The sequence below is a fragment of the Podarcis filfolensis genome, assembly GCF_964270895.1.
Source record: "Podarcis filfolensis genome assembly, chromosome: 2".
Lineage (NCBI taxonomy): Eukaryota > Metazoa > Chordata > Lepidosauria > Squamata > Lacertidae > Podarcis > Podarcis filfolensis.
Window position 1 is genome coordinate 26,368,828 of NC_139605.1, and position 18,513 is coordinate 26,387,340.

Consider the following 18,513-nt stretch of genomic DNA (forward strand, 5'->3'; position numbering starts at 1 on the left):
ACGTGGATGCAACACTATACCTATTGGGGTATCGTCTGGCTACCATGAAAGGAATACTGTTGAGTATGTTTTACTTATCAGCATTCTCATTCAAATAATAGTGACATGTATACCTATTATTATGTATGCTATTGAGCCACAGCTGCACACTTAAGCTGTAATCAAAACCAGACACCCTAGGAACAAGTTTAACTCACACAAGTTACTGCTGTATTCTTGTTTAATTAAACCCAGTGTCTGAAAGATCTGAAGTGTGCCATTCTCAGTTTTCACTGCGATCTCTCAGAAAATTGAGGATTTGCAGAAATTCTAGTGTTCTCAGCACTTCGTGTCGCCTTCTTGGGGGGGGGGCGAACCCTCCCATTTTTTAAATTTCGCTGCCAGGAGATTAAAGGAAGATTAGTAGCAATTTGTAGCTGAAGATCAGAAGCAGGAGACCACTGCTGTGCGTTATGTGTCCTGCTGGTGGACTCCCCATAGGCATCTATGAGAACAGGATGCTCTGGACTAAATGGGAACACAACAGTAATTTCTTCTACTCCCTGGTGGTTACACCCAGTATTCATGCCGTCCCTCTAAAATCTGAGGCCACGGGGGTGTTCAAAGCTGTCTGAATGCAATCAAGGAAAAACAAAAAGGGTCGTGTCTAACTAAATCATTGCACGTCCAAAACAACTTCTGTGAGCAGTGCTCTGCCGATTCCCCCCAACCTTCTACAGCAGATTTGGGGGGCACTGCAGGTGATTCCTGGTGGGAGGAAGTCCCACCCAATAATTTTGTTGGTTGCAACTCCAAGTCAGCTTCACCCGTAGTGCGCTCTTAGCTCTCTCTCTCTCTTCCACGGCTCCAGAGGCGAAATTAAGGCCCCCAACTTTGAGGGAGAAAGAATCCTGTGAAAATCAGAATCTGCCCCACTGAACTAAGAGCAGCATCCGTCCAGTTACATCAGGCATAGGCAAACTCAACCCTCCAGATGTTTTGAGACTACAATTCCCATCACCCCTGACCACTGGTCCTGTTAGCTAGGGATGATAGGAGTTGTAGTCTCAAAACATCTAGAGGGCCGAGTTTGCCTATGCCTGAGTTACACCATCATCTGAGGGCCTTCATTGTGTGCCCCTCTGAGAGATCTAGAGGGTGGCAACCTGAGAACGGGCCTTTTCTGTGGTGGCTCCCTGCTTATGGATGCTCTCCCCAGGGATGCTCATTACATATCTTAAGGCACCAGGCAAAAACGTCTCTCTATAATCAGGCAGTAACATTCTAGGGCAGGGGTCAGCAACCTTTTTCAGCTGTGGGCAGGTCCACCGTCCCTCAGACCATGTGGTGGGCCGGACTATATTGGGGGGGGGGGGGAATGAATGAATTCCTATGCCCCACAAATAAGCCAGACATGCATTTTAAATAAAAGCATACATTCTACTCATGTAAAAACACCAGGCGGGCCCCACAAATAACCCAGAGATGCATTTTAAATAAAAGGACACATTCTACTCATGCAAAAACACGCTGATTCCCAGACCATCCGCAGGCCGGATTTAGAAGGTGATTGGGCCGGATCTGGCCCCCGGGCCTTAGGTTGCCTACCCCTGTTCAAGGGCCTTTGAAATGTGTTTGTGGGAGGGGGGTTATTGGCTGATGTTTGCTTTATTACGTATTTTGTATTCTCATTTCTTATTCTCATTTTGTGAACCACCCTGGGATCTTCGGATGAAGGGAAGTATACAAATTTAATAAATAAAGTAATAAATAAATAATGGACAAGCCCATAGCTCACTCACACAACAAACCCACCACACAAATTCAGACATGTTCACCTCTAATTGTGTGAATGGCTCCCATATGAACAACAAACACAGTTCCCCCATGCTGGGAACAGGGGAGTCTGAAAGGTCCTGAAGAGCTTAGTACCTCAGGCAGGGCGGGGAGGTGTGTAAATTCAATCTTAAGAACATGTCCTGAGGAAGCAAATCTCTTTGAACACAATGGGGCTCTGCCCTTGAGTAAACATGTTTAGGGCCAGACTGCAAAGCCTTTCGGTTGAGAAGAGGCAAGAATCCCTGTGAGTCGCAAAACACTACAAATTACGAAAAATATACGGGGCCGAGGCATTCTAATAGGAACAGAGCCAGATATGGAACAACGGACAATAGGGGCGGCAGGTTCAGAGAGCCTGCTGAAGGGAGTTAGCTGATCAATGCTAAAATTAAAGAGGCGGGAAATGTTTTCGGTGGGAAGCAGGGATGAGAGTACAGAGGAGAACAGAAATCCTTATGCTCTCCCTCAGTCCTGCTGAGCTATGCAACAAGCTGGCCTTTGGAGATTACAGCTCATTCTCAGTTCCATTCCATTTGTTCAGCGATACTGAATAGGATTTAGGGGTATGAAGCCATAATGGCCAAGCTTGAGTGAGCTGCCTACACACAGACACACACACTCTCTCTTTTTTAAGAGGGTCAACTTTGGCATTTTGTTTTCCCTCAAGTCCACCCCCCCCCCCCGCAACCAAAAAGAGAGACATTTTCCAATTTAGGGCTTGTAAAAGTATTTCATCAGGGGCACAAAGCAGACTGTCTAAGCACCTCCTGGCAGCACCAGTTATCCTGAGCTCCGCTAATTACTAAGAAGTTCTTTAAAATGTTTTTGGAAGGCTCCTCCATCTCCAAGAATACATGTCATGTCTTAATCAAGAGAAACTGCTAACAGAGTGTAATCCACAGAAGTCCACGCCATAATAATAAAATGTTCATTTTTTTAAAGGCGCCCAAGACTCAGTTTCCGCTGCAAGAGACAAAGCATGGGCCCCCCCCTGAAAAACACTAACTGTTCAGCAAGTGTCACTTGAAATGTTTATTCCAAAAACACACACAAAAAAACCCAACTGGAGAGCTGGAATCGAAGAGTCGTGAATTAGGCCAGGGGGTTCCAAAACTGTGGTCTGTGGATATGTGTCTATGTGATGTGTCTGTGGATTTGTGGTTGAAGATGGGAAGCAGCAAACCCAAGGCATCGACACTTCATGTTGACTGCCTTTTTTATTGCTTCGTTTGCTTATTATATTTTATCTGAAGCTACTACAATTTGATTTCAAAGTGCAACACAATTAAATTCAACACTGAAGAAAAAATGAAGCCATAAAAATACAATTAAATCATATTGCATTTAGTGCAACATATTACGATTGCTAAAACAGGCAGAAAGAAAAATCATTAAGTGGTCTGCCAAGACCCTCATAAATTTTCAAGTGGTCTATGGGGGCAAAAATTTGGGGGTCACTGATTTAGACTGAGCATTTAATGATATGCTCTGTTGTCGACTGCTCTGTTCATTTCAATGAGTACTTCTATTTTATGTGTTCATATAAACAAAACAAAAACTTTAATCCAAACTATCAAGTGGTTTACTAGCAACGTATTTAGGTCAGCAGATAATCAACAGTTATATTTTTAAGGCAAAAATACATTAACTGCTTTCTATATTTCATGCTTATCCTGACCTCCCCTCAAGGCATAGGCAAACTCGGCCCTCCAGATGTTTTGGGATCATCCCTAGCTAACAGGACCAGTGGTCAGGGATGATGGGAGTTGTAGTCCCAAAACATCTGCAGGGCCGAGTTTGTCTATGCCTGCTATACACCGTCCTCTGCTTGCAACCATTTCATCTTCACAACATCCCTGTAAGGCAGGGCACAGTTGAGAGAACAGAACTTTGTCACCCAAGATCTCATTTAAATATTTGTATACTGCTTTTCCATAGGGCTAAATTCAACATGTGTTATATTCCTGGTAGATCCACTGAAATTAGTGTACTTATTTATTTCAGTCAGCCTACTCTGAATAAGTGGGGGTGGGGGGGATAATGACATAACCAGAAAGCAGAGATATGGAATCTATAGTCCTGATCTGCAGGGTCACATCAGCCCCCTGCCCTGACTCTTGGCTGTTTTCAAAACAGTTTAAACGGGTCACCCAGTGAGTTTCTCAGCTGAGTAAGGATTTGAACCCAAGTCTCCTTAGTCTTAATACATTCACTACACTAAAAAAACACACCACTTTAATCTGCAAAGAGCTTTTAAACAGTCCATAAACACCTTTCATGCACTCACACCAATTCTGAAGAGATTACAGTATACAGTTGGAAAAAGACTTAATGCATATAGTGAGACATCTCATATATCTATCGTTTTCTGACTTCAACAGAATAGGGATATTTTGTCTGTTTTAAGCTGACCGCTGAGCAACACTCAGGAATGTAACATTTATTACCTGCATTCAGTTAACACGGAGATGTAATGTCTCTGGACACATGCATGAGTGTATATACACACACTTCTCACACAAACATCAGCAGCTACAGGGATCACATCATTTCATCCATACGGCTTTAAATTTTCAGAGGGGATCATTTTTTCAACATTTTTCAACATTGCCACAATCTGATATCTCCAACAGAGATTAGGTAGGAGCCAGTTTAATCGAGGTGGGAGATTTGCAAGGAACAGGTAGAAAGGAGAAGCAATTTGGGCTGATAGCCTCAGTTTGCTCCTGCTCTGGATGACAATTTAGGAGGGAAATAAGAGCATGGGCAACCTGAAAATTATCAAGCATATAGAAGAATAAGCCTTGCTGAAGAAGAATCAACATGGCCTCAGCAAAGGTTAAGTCTTGTCTCACTAATCTTGCAGTGCTTAGATGTGTCAACAAGTATGTGGAAACGATGATCCAGAAGACTTTACCTGAACTTTCAAAAAGCTTTTGCCTGAGCAAATAAAAAAAAAAAGAGGTCAAGTCCTCTTACGAATCACTAACAGGTTAAAGAACAGGAAACAGGAGATAGGAATACATGATCAGTTCTCTTAACAGAGGGAAGAAAGACATGGGGTTCTCCAAGCAACTGTACTGGGACCAGTGCTTGTTAACTTACCCATAAATGATATGGAGTTTGGGATGAGTCAAGTTTGCCAATGAAACCCAATTATTCAGGATGATAAAAGACGGAATCACAATGGGCATTAAAATGGCAAATGCAGTCCAATGCCCGTATACAGCAATGCACATTGTTTCTAAGGACACATATATACACTGATGGGATCTGAGCTTATGGCAACTGACCAGGAAAAATATATCGGAGTCATGGTAGAAAACCTCAACCCAGTGAATGGCAGCTGTGAAAAAAGTTCTCATGGTAAAGATCATTTGGAAAGGATCTAATATAAATCTCCCAGCACCTAAATGCCTTGAATATATTCATCTATGGTACAACCACAGTTTGAATACAGCACTGCATGCACCAGTAGTTCCGGTCTCCACCTCTCAAAACAGGATGTGGTAGAGCTGGAAAAAGGCAACCATTATTCTGGTAGGGCTGGAGCAACTCCTTTCTGAGGAAAGGTGTTCAGGGACTTTTAGTTTGGAGGGGCAGATGAACGGGGTTGGGGAGAAGTACGAACAAAATAATGCATGTGTGGAGAAAGTGGACAGTTTTCCTCCCTCTCCCAATAATACTAACAAGAACATGGATAGAAGTTTTTTTTTTCCTCCTCCTAAAGTTAAAACCTGGAGTCATTCAGCAAAAGTGAATGGTGGGAGATTCAGGAAGCAGTTCTTTCGCAAGGCACCCGAGTTAAAATGTACGGAATTTGCTACCATGAGCCAACTTCAAAAAGCAGAAAAGACAAATTCATGGAGGATAAAGCCCTCAATGGCTACTAGTCATGGTGGCATCAGAGGCATGCCACACCTGACCTGAATGCCTGTTGCTGAGGAACAGCAACAGGAGACAAATTCTGCCCTCAGCTCCTGCTTACAGTCTTCCTCAGAGGCACCTGGCAGCCACTATGAGGAATGAGAATACAGTGGTACCTTGGGTTACATACGCTTCAGGTTTCATATGCTTCAGGTTACAGACTCCGCTAACCCAGAAATAGTACCTCAGGTTAAGAACTTTGCTTCAGGGTGAGAACAGAAATCGTGCTCTGGCGGCGCGGCGGCAGCAGGAGGCCCCATTAGCTAAAGTGGTGCTTCAGGTTAAGAACAGTTTCCGGTTAAGTACAGACCTCCAGAACGAATTAAGTACTTAACCTGAGGTACCACTGTACAGGACTGGAAGGCTGGGGCTCGTCTTATGTTTTAATCCTATGCGCACATAATCAGAAGTGTGGTTGTGAGGCCCATGAGGTGCAACCAGACTACCAATGGACCAGCTTCGAAATCTTTTCCACTGAGTCTCTCTCTTCCCTTCCTCCATTTTGGGGAAGAAGTTAAACTCTCACAGCAATTCTATCAACCCTAAGTGAGCAAGAGAAAGGGAAAGGGTTTTATGGCTTTAAATTTTTTTTAAAGTGTGTGTGTGTGTGTCCAGGGGGGGGGGGGCTGCCAGGCCTGTAATTCCCATTTTGACGTTCTCCACACTTTGCACCTGGCATCTGTTGGCAGCAAGCGTTTGGTTTCCTATACTCTTGCAGACATTTTTTTTTAACCGCGGATAATGTTCTCAAGTAAATCACACTTCAGACGTTTTATATCTTTTGTTGCCTATCTGAGCTTCAAAGCCAGGCACCAAGAAATTGTGGGCAGGCAAAAGGGGGTGGGGAGCCTCAGACTGCATGCTAGGTTTAAGATCTTCCACTACCTTGCAACACACACACACACACACACACACACACACACACACACGAGCTGTGGCCTCTCCTCCCCAACCACACACAATGATTCTCGGTTTTTCAAAACCACATGGGAGTTTGAGTGCAAAGCAAATTACACAGAGAGCAGTTAAGAGTTCAAATAAATAATCTTATATAACCACTGTCACACACTGCACTGAAAGGACCCAGTTCAGTCTCATGTGCAGAGTTCCAGTTCCCTGTAGGCTCTTTTAAACAAAATACATTTCCCTGCACGTGCTAGTGCCAGAGGTTATTGAATTATATTCCACGCCCCACAAGGCAAATCAATATGTATAATATGCACACACACAATCCTTAAACTCTCTAGGAGGTCTTGGCAACACCACAACAACCAAGCAAGTTCATAAGATATGATACTAACACTGAAACCGTTTGCTACTATTTACAAAACATAAAAACGTCCAAGTTAATTCTGTAGCTGTCACGAGCCTGCCGTGAGACTATTTGTTTAAAGTATTACTAGCAGCCTTTCAGGGATGGGGATGTTTTCTTGTATACATTTTAACTGCATTTATAGGAAATTTTATAGTGCTGATACACATCTCAAGCTGTTGCTATCTGCCCTGAGCTGAAGGGCAGGGTGGGTTAGAAATTCAGTAAATAAACAAAGCCAATCTTCCATTCACAAAGCGTGGACTTTCAAACAGTGAAACGTTGTGCTTGTTTACTCAGAAGTAATCCCCATCAAGTTTAATGGTGCTTGTTCCCTAGTAGTAGATGTGCTTAGGACTGCACAGGAGGGTTTAGGCTCTCAAGAATAGCCCTCCTTGAAAAGTTAAGAAGCATGGCCAAAAAAAGAAAGGGTGGGAGAAGATGCCCCTCTCCCAATTGCACCAGGAGATTTTAAAGAAACCTACAGCTTTGATTCCCCATCCAAACATTGTCCCAAAGACCTAAACACACACACACACACACACACACACACACACACACACACACACACCTGGTTGCTTAAAAGTTTTCCTGGGGTATTTTGGAGCAGGGGTGGGGACAGAAAGGAGATCAGGATCTACAGGTCCATAGCTCTACAGGTCCAACTGTAGAGTTGGAAGGGACCCCAAGGATCATCCTGTTCACCCCCCTGCAATGCAGGAATATGCAGTTGTCTCCCATACAGTCATAGCTCGGGTTACAGATGCTTCGGGTTGTGTGGTTTCAGGTTGCGCACCGCGCTGAACCCGGAAGTACCAGAACGGGTTATTTCCGGGTTTCGGCGCTTGCACATGCGCAGAAGCGCTAAATCGCGCTTTGCGCATGAGTGGCGAATTGCAACCCGCACATGCGCAGACGCGGCGCTGCAGGTTGTGAACACTGCGGGTTGCGAACATGCTTCCCGCACGGATCACATTCGCAACCCAAGCGTCCACTGTACAGGGATTGAATCAAACCTGCAGCCATGGCATTAACTGCCCCACACTCTAATCAGCAGAAATCTGCAAGGGTTCCAGACTCACAAGTGTTGAGCAACAGCCCACAGCAAAATGACTTTTTCCGCACCTAAAATTAGGTTGCTGAAAACAAGAAAGCAAAGCAGGAATGGACCGTTGTGTAGAAGGACCATGCAATAAGCTCAGTTCTGGTACCAGTATTGGAAACTAGTTCCTAGGCTCTAAAGTATGCTCAGAAAGGCACCATGTTTCTCCTAACAGTCTATAAGTGGTCTCTTGCAAGTGTGAATGGTGTCACGGATATGTTGCGATCTGCCACAACAAGAGGGAAAATAATAATAATAATAATAATAATAATAATAATAATTTATTATTTGTACCCCGCCCATCTGGCTGGGTTTCCCCAGCCACTCTGGGCGGCTTCCATAGAAACCAAAAATACACTAAAATATCACACATTAAAAACTTCCCTGAACATAAGTTCTAGCGAATAAAGTTCTAACGAAAATCTATTTGAGAGAAGGTAATGTCATGGCAAAATCCATCTCAGGGATGCGATTCCCCTGGCAGTGACAATCTTTTAAAACAACTGAAATTGTTCAACTTGAGTTGAAAACAAAACAGACGAAAGATACTTTTCCCTTCTTCTTCTGGTCCTAACTTCTCCTCGAGAGAAGTGAGAGTTCATATTTATCTTCTCTCGGCCGAGGTGCTGATGAAAATTCATAGAAAAGAGAGAATTCAAACATATTGACTGATTTTCTAGGGTAGCCATTGTAGTGCCTCCTCCTCACCCCCTTGTTGCTGTGTACTCTGGGCTCCCATTCATCCCCGTTCAGTGTGCCAAAGATCAGGAAAGAGGTATAGTCCAAAACGTCTGAAGAGCACCATGTTGGATACCCCCGTTTAGTGTTTCACAGGCAATTCAGTTTTACTCTTAGTCTTTTAGTCTTAGAAATCACAACACTTCATAATTCAATTTTTTTAAAAGCTCTTGCTACCTGATCTCATGGCACTACTTTCTAAAATGGCCAATTTACTAATTTCTAGTGAAGATTTCTAGCAACAAAACTAGCATTAGTAGAGCAACATTATCAATAGTTTTAGAATAAATCACATACAACTATTCTAAAGAAACAACATTCTGCGATTTTCTTTTTTTTAAGACTAAGGATTTTCATGGGTTTAGAGTTCACTTTTGTCAAAACAAATGGAATGGACTCTAGAGAGTTCCTTGAATGCTTCACGCATTCAACAAAGAGCACTCTAGCCCACAAAAGCATAAACTTCAATCAGTAAGTTGGTCTTCTCTTCAAGATGCTACAGGACTCTTGACCGGTACTGCTACAACAGCTTGCACAGATATCCAGAAGAGTAAACAGAAGAGTTATAAATTGCTCTTGATACTTAGTATGGCAGCTACAGTACGGTCCCTAACTGTGACCCATATAGGAGTTATTATGAACATGGTATGAATACTGGAAGAAACAAAATCTAAGGAGCTTCACCCTTCATGTGGTACAATAATTATCACCACTGTGAAGCTTAATCAAATGAACATTCAGTATTCAACATCGGTGGTGATATCATCACCAGTGCTGCAATTACTGTTAAAATGAAGCTGGCATATATGAAAAGCAAGAGAAGTGTCATCGAGATGTCCTCTTATGGTAGCATATGAGCTGCCCTAAACCGAACAGCTTCTTAACTCTGTGCGTGCATGGACAGAGAAAGAAAACAGTGCAGGTTTCCAGATGTGAAATCCTTCCAAAAAAACAAGTATGGCGGATTATAGGAATTAGGGTAAAGTAATGATCAGCTAGTAATCACGTTTGTGCTTCACACACTCAAAAGATCAACAACTTGCAGCTCTGCAGCAGCAAATTTTAAACATATGATATACTCCAGAGTTTCACACGTCTGTAAAGCACAGTTGTAAATAACTTAAGATAGCGATATAATTATGGTGGCGGTAAATAAATTGTACTCCAGAGGCTGACAGCTAAATTATAATGACATCAATCTGAATTAAACATTCACACTGACACAGCACTAAGCAGACCACAATTGAATGTTTATCTTCCCTATCTCAGAGGGAGAATTTAGCCTACATTACAACCTATGAAACGCAGAATTCTAGTCAAGGCTTTGAATTGAAGATAGGGGTGTTAATACCTCAGCTACCACTCTCTTTTCTGATACAAACAGAACCTATTAGCATTTTCAGGTCTCTTTCAGCATAAAACCCCTAATGGCACAATATTGCCCACCTTTAATTCCAGTCCTCCATACGTACAATGGCAGACGCTTTGTAATATTTGGGTACACGATACGTATACACAGATATTTAGGCTGCTGCACAATTTGGTGGCCAATAAAATGAACTTATCCAAATTCTCATCCAGAGACTACCTATATGTTTCATTCCAGATTTAAACATACCCTATTCCATAAAGCTAACGCTGACATTTCTCGTACAATGTGTGTTAAACTACTCTAACATATTTAAGTAGAGTACCATACTTGACTTGTGTCTACTTTTAACTCATGTTGCTCTTTGCTAAAAAAAACCCCTTTAACCTGCAACACGCAGCGGCGACTGGAACATGGGAAGAATGAGTTTTCCTGATACCATCTTAAAAACAGCAACAGTAATAATTTACATCTAAGAAACCAATATAGCTATACCTTTTATGAATAACACCTATATACAGGTAACCTTTTGCTACACTCCCACTTTCTGACTGGATAAAGTGTGACGCTATTATTAGGTTTCAAACCACAGGTTGTAATCTTAAAACACATTTAGTTTCACGTAAAACTCCCTTTGCTGGAGTCAAAGGGAAATAATCCCAAATGTGAAGATTTATCAGGATCTGAATGCAAGTGCTATTGAAAATCACAAAGTCAGGCACCAACCACAGTCTAGTTTATCCATATTTTAATACCTTAACCTCAAATTGGCCACCTGGGTCCCAATTCTGAAGAAAACACGATTCAATCACTTAATAACTAATAAGAGAGTCTTGTGAAACTGTTCTAACAGATAACAAGGGCCTAGTGTGCAGCAACCAGGGGCGATTGGCCTACATCTGCTAACCATTTTGACTTCTTTTTTTTTCCTCCAAAAGTTCATCATGTTAAGTTTTCCCCACTTTGGGGTGCAGCTATTAATTCCTTAGAAACACAAGGAAGTGGGTCGAACAAGTAGTAAGATTATTCTTTGTCCTGAAGAGGCAAACAGCAACCTTTTATTCACAGCCCCTCCAACTTTCACCACTGAATTAGAGGTGAAACATGAGATATGTAATCTCACACAGAGCTGGAAGAAAGGGGGGGGGATAGAGAGAGTTTTCAAGAACTAGTTCTAAATGTCTGCAGGAAAGCACAGGCAATTTTTAAATTAAAAACCCCACGTATCTCAAATATTGAGATTATACACATACACCCAACACCAATACACCACAGCAGCTGTTTACGTAGTGATGATACACACCGTCATAGTTCTTGAGGATCTGTTTTACTCTTATAACACCCTTGGCAAGCCTTAACTACCTGATCTCGCGCATAATAAAGACTCAGTAAAATCCTATCAATGTTTACTTGAAAGGGCCTTACTTGCTACCGTGTGTGTGTGTGTGTGTGTGTGTGTGTGAATGAAACTTTAGAGTCCCAATTCTTTAGGTCTCCAAAGTCCTACATAGGTGTTTGAATCATCTAAGAAGGGGTCTATTAAATCAAACTCTTTTATATTCCATGGCAAGAGTAAATGCTTCACAAGTCAGTAAAAGTTCTTTTTTTTTTTAAAGAGTTCTGAAAATCTTCAGCCTGTCATCCACTTTTATGTTCAGCTCCACTACTGATCTGATTCTTAAGGGCTAGCATCCGTGCCACACTACAGACATTTCTAAGCCTAAATGAAACTGAGTCTTATAGGGACAACTGAGTCTTATAGGGACAGTAAACACAACCCCTCTTCCCCACACCTTTGCAACACACAGTGAGAACGCTGCCAACATCTTTAGTGACAACAATATTTTTAAAAACTGCAAGTTTGCAGGCTGGTGTCCCAAAAAGTTGATCTGGTTAAGAAGGACCTGGAGGTCCCGCAGCCTGGGTGGCAAAGTTTCACACACAAAAACACAACACACACCCCCAAAAAAACCCTTTAAATGATCAGAATTTGAAGCTTTCCCTTTAAAAGGCCGAACATCTCATTCTGCAGAACATCCCTAACTACAAGGGGAATGAGCAGCCTCTATTCCCACCGGGATCTTTCCACAAGGATATGAGAACTCTCTACCCCCAAAGGGATCTCCCAGGAGTTAGTTGCTCGGCAACCGGTTACAATTAGATCTCTCAATAAAGGGAAGACGGAATATTACATTAATCACAGACTGCAGTGAAGAAAAGGGTTAGGAACTGGCCTTCAGCGAAGACTTTGAAGGAGGTTGGGAGGTCTGACTGGGAAAGAAAGAAAAGGCACAAGAAAGCTTCAGAACTTTTGACTTCGGAGGCGGGAGACTTACAAATAGACTGCCCAGGTAGGCAGCACCTCGGGAACCTCTTCCAACCCCCGGTTGCTGCAGTCCACACGATCACCGCTACACGTGCAGTTCACGTCGCAGGCCTGCCGCTCCGAGCAGCAGCCGAACCCCACCAACGTTTGGGAAAGGATGAAGAAGGTCCAAAAGGCATCTGAAAAGAGCAAGGACCCCCACTTTCCCCATCCCGGCAGCGCCATTTTGTATCCTGGATGGAGGGGGGGTTAGGAATAAGAGGCCAGAAGCGCAGAGTTGGTGGTATCCCACCAACTAAAAAATAATAATAATAAAGTACTAAAGACAGAAAGGAAAAGTCAAGGAAGTGCCAACAACTCGTCACTCTCGTTCAGCCCAGATCTCTTTTGCACCAAGTCTCTAGGCCTCCAGCAACATTTACTAGTCAGACCATGGCAGCTCCAAGTGAGGCTGCAGCTGCAGCTGCAACTCCTGAAGTTTCTCCGGGGGCCGGTCTGGAGTTCGCTCGTCGGGGGGCCAGCAGCCCAGAACCGGCTCATCCAGAGAGCTGAATTTCAGTGCCACTAAGAGAGAGGGAGAGGAAGCGAGGCAGGATGGAGCCTCCCGAGCTCTTGGCACCAGCGCCAAACTTTAAAAGTCTTCCTCTTGCTTCTCAGCGATCGCCACTCGCGCAATAAATAAGGGTCCGGATCCTGCTGCTGGAAAAGGCAGGGGTGGCGCGCGGGGAGGGAATAACAGAGTCCTGCGCCCCGTCCCACAGGCGGGCGCCTTGTTGCTGCTGCTGCTGCTGTTGCAAAGAAAGAGGCTCGGCGTCCCCCAGAAAAGTCCCTCCGCCTCCTTCTCCTTTCCCCCCGCTGCAGATTCCGCCTCGCCTCCGCTTCCCGGGAAGTGTCTCAGCGCTGCAAGGGGCGAGCCGGCGAGGAGGGCTGCATCGCCTGCTGCTCGAGCGGGGCCGATTCCTTGCTCTCCCCTCTTCCTTCTCCCGGGGATCAGACACCTTTTCCCAGGAACCGGGATGGATGGGTGGGAGGGAAGCGGTGCTTTATCTCCGCCTCCGCAACTTTCTCCTCTTAGGCTTTTTCCCTGGCCGCCCCCCCTCCTCTTCCTCCTCCCCCCTCCCGACACCTCCCACTCCCGCCTACCCTGAGCCGGCAGCTCTTAGCGCCCACACGGAGCGCTGCCAGCCGCGATCCTCTCGGGGCGCCCCCGCAGCCTGCCAGCCACCATCTCTCCCTCTCTTTCTCGCCTTCCCTTCCACTTTCCAGCGCCCCCTCCCCGCAAGCGTCGCTTCCCCGACTCAAACCCACGTTGGGCACATTGCAACACGTTCCATCCCCCCCTCCTCCTCTTCCAAGCCGCCCGCCTCTCGCTCCGCATTGGCTGCCTAGCGTTCCACGGCGCGCCCGCCCGCTACCCGATTGGACAGGAGGCCCTCCCTTCTCCGCCCCACCACCCGCTCGCCGCCTTTCGGATACACAACGTTCCATTGAGGTTGGCAGGCCGTCAATCAGAAGAGAGCAGGTCCCGCCTCCCTTTCCCACCCAAGGTGTGAAAGCGGGAGGCTCCCGCTTCGGCAGCAGCCGCTCGCCTCTTAAAGGGGAAGAGCGCGCGAGAGAGAGCTGGAAAGAGTCGCTCCTTTTCTCCGCGCTTTCGCTTGCTGCTGCTGCTGCTGCCCGAGGATCTCCCTTCCTGGCCCTTCAGTGGGAAGAGCCGGGCTGCAGTGCTAGTAGGAGGACCGCGCTTCCCCCCCCCCCGCCCCACACTTCTAAGGCACGCCAAAAGCTTGTGGGGCAGCGATGCTAAGATCTCAGCAAAGGCTGTGGCGCGGTGCGCGCTCTGGGGCTGCTTTTGGAGCGAGCCGCAAGTTGCTCAGCAGAAGCGCGCAAGGGGAGGAGGGTTGCGCGGCAGCGGAGTGCAGTTGGCCAAGGGGCTTCCCTTTTTTTGCGGGAAATTTCCTTATTCCAGCGCCTTTTCCCGCTGCTATCCCGGATTGTTAGATATCCCGTAGACTGTCCCTGGGACAGGTGAGGCTGATGATCCCTTATTTTCAAATCTGAAAGTTGACAGCTATGGCTGGGATCCCTTCCTAGCCTTGCCTAACCCGCTCCCCGCTGCTGATTCCCCATTCCAAGGGTGCCAACTTGAATAAAATATTGGTAGGAGGGAGACGACAGGTAAGCCCTGTCCCGCATATTCGATCAAAGGATGCTATCAAATGGTTTGTGTTTTAATTTTGAAGGGCAGGATCATATAGGAATACAGGTGGGTCGATTTGAATAAAATATTAGGGGGGAGGGCAGGTAAGCCCCGCCCTGCATAATAGATCACATGACGTGGCGCAAGCACACTACTTCAATGGTAGTTCATCTTTGGGGGACCCAACCCCCCCAAAAGTTTTGAAGACCCCATGGCCCCTAGAAGTTGGTTCCTATGTCCCATTCCTTCACTGTGCGCCTCCGAAGGTAGTAAGGGTTAGCGTGGAGGAGGGCCTAGGGAAAAATCAGTAGCATATCTACACTTTTCTTCTTCGGCATATTGTAACTAATGGTCCATTGCTCTTTCGTGTCACCCAGAATCTGAAGCATCCTCACTGTGCCTAACAAGTGGGCTGGTCCTGTTTTGTAGATGGAGTCAGTAAGGACAGCACCCTCCTTGGCCAGGTGGAAATGAATCAGGAAAAGCAGGAAGTGGGTCTCGCCATACCCAGACCTAGATGACCTAGGTACCTATGGCAACAGGATCAATCTAAACGCCCTAACTGGTGGGACTTAGGCCAGGGGTTTGATGAGCAGATATTGATGGATGGCTGGGTAGATGGGCAGTTGTTACTATACGCTATAGAGATGACATTCTCAACACTCCATCATGGGTCAGTCACAACAAGAATGAGTTGTAGTCCTTGAGGTCTGGGTTATCCCTATGTACCATTTAAAGAGAAGACAACACCCTTTGTGTTTTCCAATATGTGTTGGGCTCTGTGCCTGAGAATATTCATGCAATGGATGCAAACAATGGGCATCAGATCAGCCTTAAGCACCATCTGGAGGAAAGAAAGCTTCCTTTTCATTTCCCACTGCACATCTGATCCTGACAAGCACTTATGTGCAGGCTGCAACCTTTTGCCCACAGAGAATCCCAATGAAATTACAATTAGGTTATACAATATATTCACTTCTCAGATCAGGCTCCACATATTATTGGCTTTTGGGCTAGCCCCGTTCGCAGTTATTTATCTGTGTCTTTAATATATGGGCAAATGCCTGGCTTTTTAGCTCAAAGGCTGAAAGTTCCAGGTTGGGTTAGGATGGCCACGTAGAATGACCAGAATGTGTAGCCTCCACAGCCACCTGTGAAGAAGATATTTAACAGACATGCAGCTTTTCCTGGCACAAAGGTGTTTTGATTTGAAGGGCTGCCCCTGTTGAATTTCAGCATTGAGATCCCAGCACAAGGTTCTTTTCTACGAATGGTGCTGGTGATATTATTTTTCCCCGGAAATGTTTTTAATTGCTTATTCTTAGCAGTTTTTATTGATAATTTTAACAACAACAACAACAATTTGATTATTTGGACGCAGGTGGCGCTGTGGGTTAAACCACTGAGCCTAGAACTTGCCGATCAGAAGGTCGACGGTTCGAATCCCCGTGACGGGTGTGAGCTCCCGTTGCTCGGTCCCTGCTCCTGCCAACCCAGCAGTTCGAAAGCACGTCAAAGTGCAAGTAGATAAATAGGTACCGCTCCGGCGGGAAGGTAAACGGCGTTTCTGTGCGCTGCTCTGGTTCGCCAGAAGCAGCTTAGTCCTGCTGGCCACATGACCCGGAAGCTGTACGCCGGCTCCCTCGGCCAGTAAAGCGAGATGAGCACCGCAACCCCAGAGTCGGTCACAACTGGACCTAATGGTCAGGGGTCCCCTTTACCTTTACCTATGCTGCCCATCTGACATTTAAATCAGGTGGTATATACATTTTGTTAATTAAAAAAAATGTAGAGATGGCATTTCTGCCTGTTCTGAAATGCAGCAGAAGTATTATCTTGGATTGTGCTCATGCACACTGAGTCTTGAATGTGTGCACAGTAAAAGTTATGTCTCCCATGTAAAGTAACAGAGCTTCCTTGCTCAGTGGACAGCTGCCAGATTCATGGTATCCAAAATCTGCATCAAGACATCAGTGGTATTCAAGCAGCCTGCCTGCATTCAGGGCAGAAGTCGTACTTAGGATGTGTGGCAAAAATGAGTAGAATTCTCCTACTCATTCATACTTAACATTTACTTGCGTATAAAAAATAAATACTGTAAAAAACAAAAAACATTTACTTGTGTCACACTGTCCTAGCAGCCATTGTCTTCATTCTGGCAACCAAGCTTAGGCACACATGTTTGGCTGATGAGTCCCAGCCATCAGTTGAAAACCACTGATGTCAAACACTGCTTCTGTCTTTTAAAACTTATTTTAACTTTTAAAAATTGCAAACCCATATGTCAAATTTCCTAATAGCTCCATTCAGTGAAATAATAACACTCTTATGATTTTGGCTCTGAAACCATCTTCAGTGGTTAGTTTGCCATGAACTGGGTGGAGCCCAGAGTATTTTTGTATTAAAAAAATTAGTGTTGTACTGAAAAAAGTCAGGGTGGCAAAAGGGTCTTGGGTCTTGGCAAGGGACCCAGTCAAACATTAAGTAATGTCTACTCTTCATACCCACTTAAGGAAGTGTGGCTACTCTGACAACATTAACTCCCATTATTTTTAGCATAGAAATGAGGACGCTGATAATTTGAAGGGGTTTGTAGGAGGCTAAATGACAATTAGCAGCCAAGGAGCATAGAGTTGGAAACACATGCATTTCTAACTTAAAATGTGTCGATTTAAGCAAGTAAGCTGGTGCTCAGATACTGGATATGTGCAAAGTCAGGTGATTCTTTTTCCATCTCAAGACCTTGGCAAACAGTCAAGCAATCTGTCTTTGGTGCTAGTGTTTTACCTACGGGCCACACACACAGTGGAGGATGCTTCCAAGCCAAAACCAACAGCGAGTTTTCTGGGATTTTTGCCTTTTGCGCCGTGTGAAAGGCACTGCACCACCTGCGCTCCTAACCCGTCAGCGTCAAGACCATTTAATTGGCTGCCTTGTCCTCCCTGATGGTTTGGCCTCTGCTGCTTTGGCTTGTCCCCCCACTCTGCATTTTTCTCAGGGGGCTTGGCTGGCAGGTTCTGGCCTGTGTATACTCAGGGTCTCACATTGACCGTATTATTTGGGATCAGGAAGGAGGTGTTCCCCCCCCTTTTTCGCCCTCGGAATATATTGGCTGTCACACATGGCTTTTTCCAGAAAAAGCCAGGGAGGTCCAGTGGAAAGAGCATTAGATTTTGATTCAAGCTGCAATGTGGGTATTGGTTCTGTGGGTAGCTTTCGTACAAGGTTTTCCACAGAAGAAGAAGAGGAGGAAGAAGAAGAAGCGGGGGTGTCATAATGTCATCTGCTTTGCACAAGATTCAGTCCCTAGCATCTCCTGGCAGGGCTGGGAATTATTTTGTCTGAAACCCTGGAGACAATACTGAGATAGATAAACCCTTTGGTCCTACCATTAGTTAGTGAAGAAAAAGAAGAAGAAGAGTTTGGATTTGATATCCCACTTTATCACTACCCGAAGGAGTCTCAAAGCGGCTAACATTCTCCTTTCCCTTCCTCCCCCACAACAAACACTCTGTGAAGTAAGTGAGGCTGAGAGACTTCAGAGAAGTGTGACCAGCCCAAGGTCACCCAGCAGCTGCATGTGGAGGAGCAGAGACACGAACCCGATTCACCAGATTACGAGTCCACCGCTCTTAACCACTACACCACATTGCCTCAGGCAGCATTGCCTGTTAGGGACAGCAGCAGCCTCCCTGCTCTTCCTTCTGAGCCCTCAAGCTGTTCC

At 45.2% G+C, this 18,513-nt stretch overlaps 1 protein-coding gene across 1 annotated transcript in view; it reads right to left on the reverse strand.

Annotated features, from left to right (window-relative positions):
* The window catches only part of LRIG1 (leucine rich repeats and immunoglobulin like domains 1), a 134,995-nt gene extending 121,118 nt beyond the window's left edge, over positions 1 to 13,877 (reverse strand). Inside the window, exon 1 of the mRNA XM_083600545.1 lies at positions 12,603 to 13,877. Coding sequence (XP_083456671.1) covers positions 12,603 to 12,817 — 215 coding nt within the window. The 5' untranslated portion in view covers positions 12,818 to 13,877. The remainder of the gene's footprint in view (positions 1 to 12,602) is intronic.
* Positions 13,878 to 18,513: the final 4,636 nt, after the last annotated feature.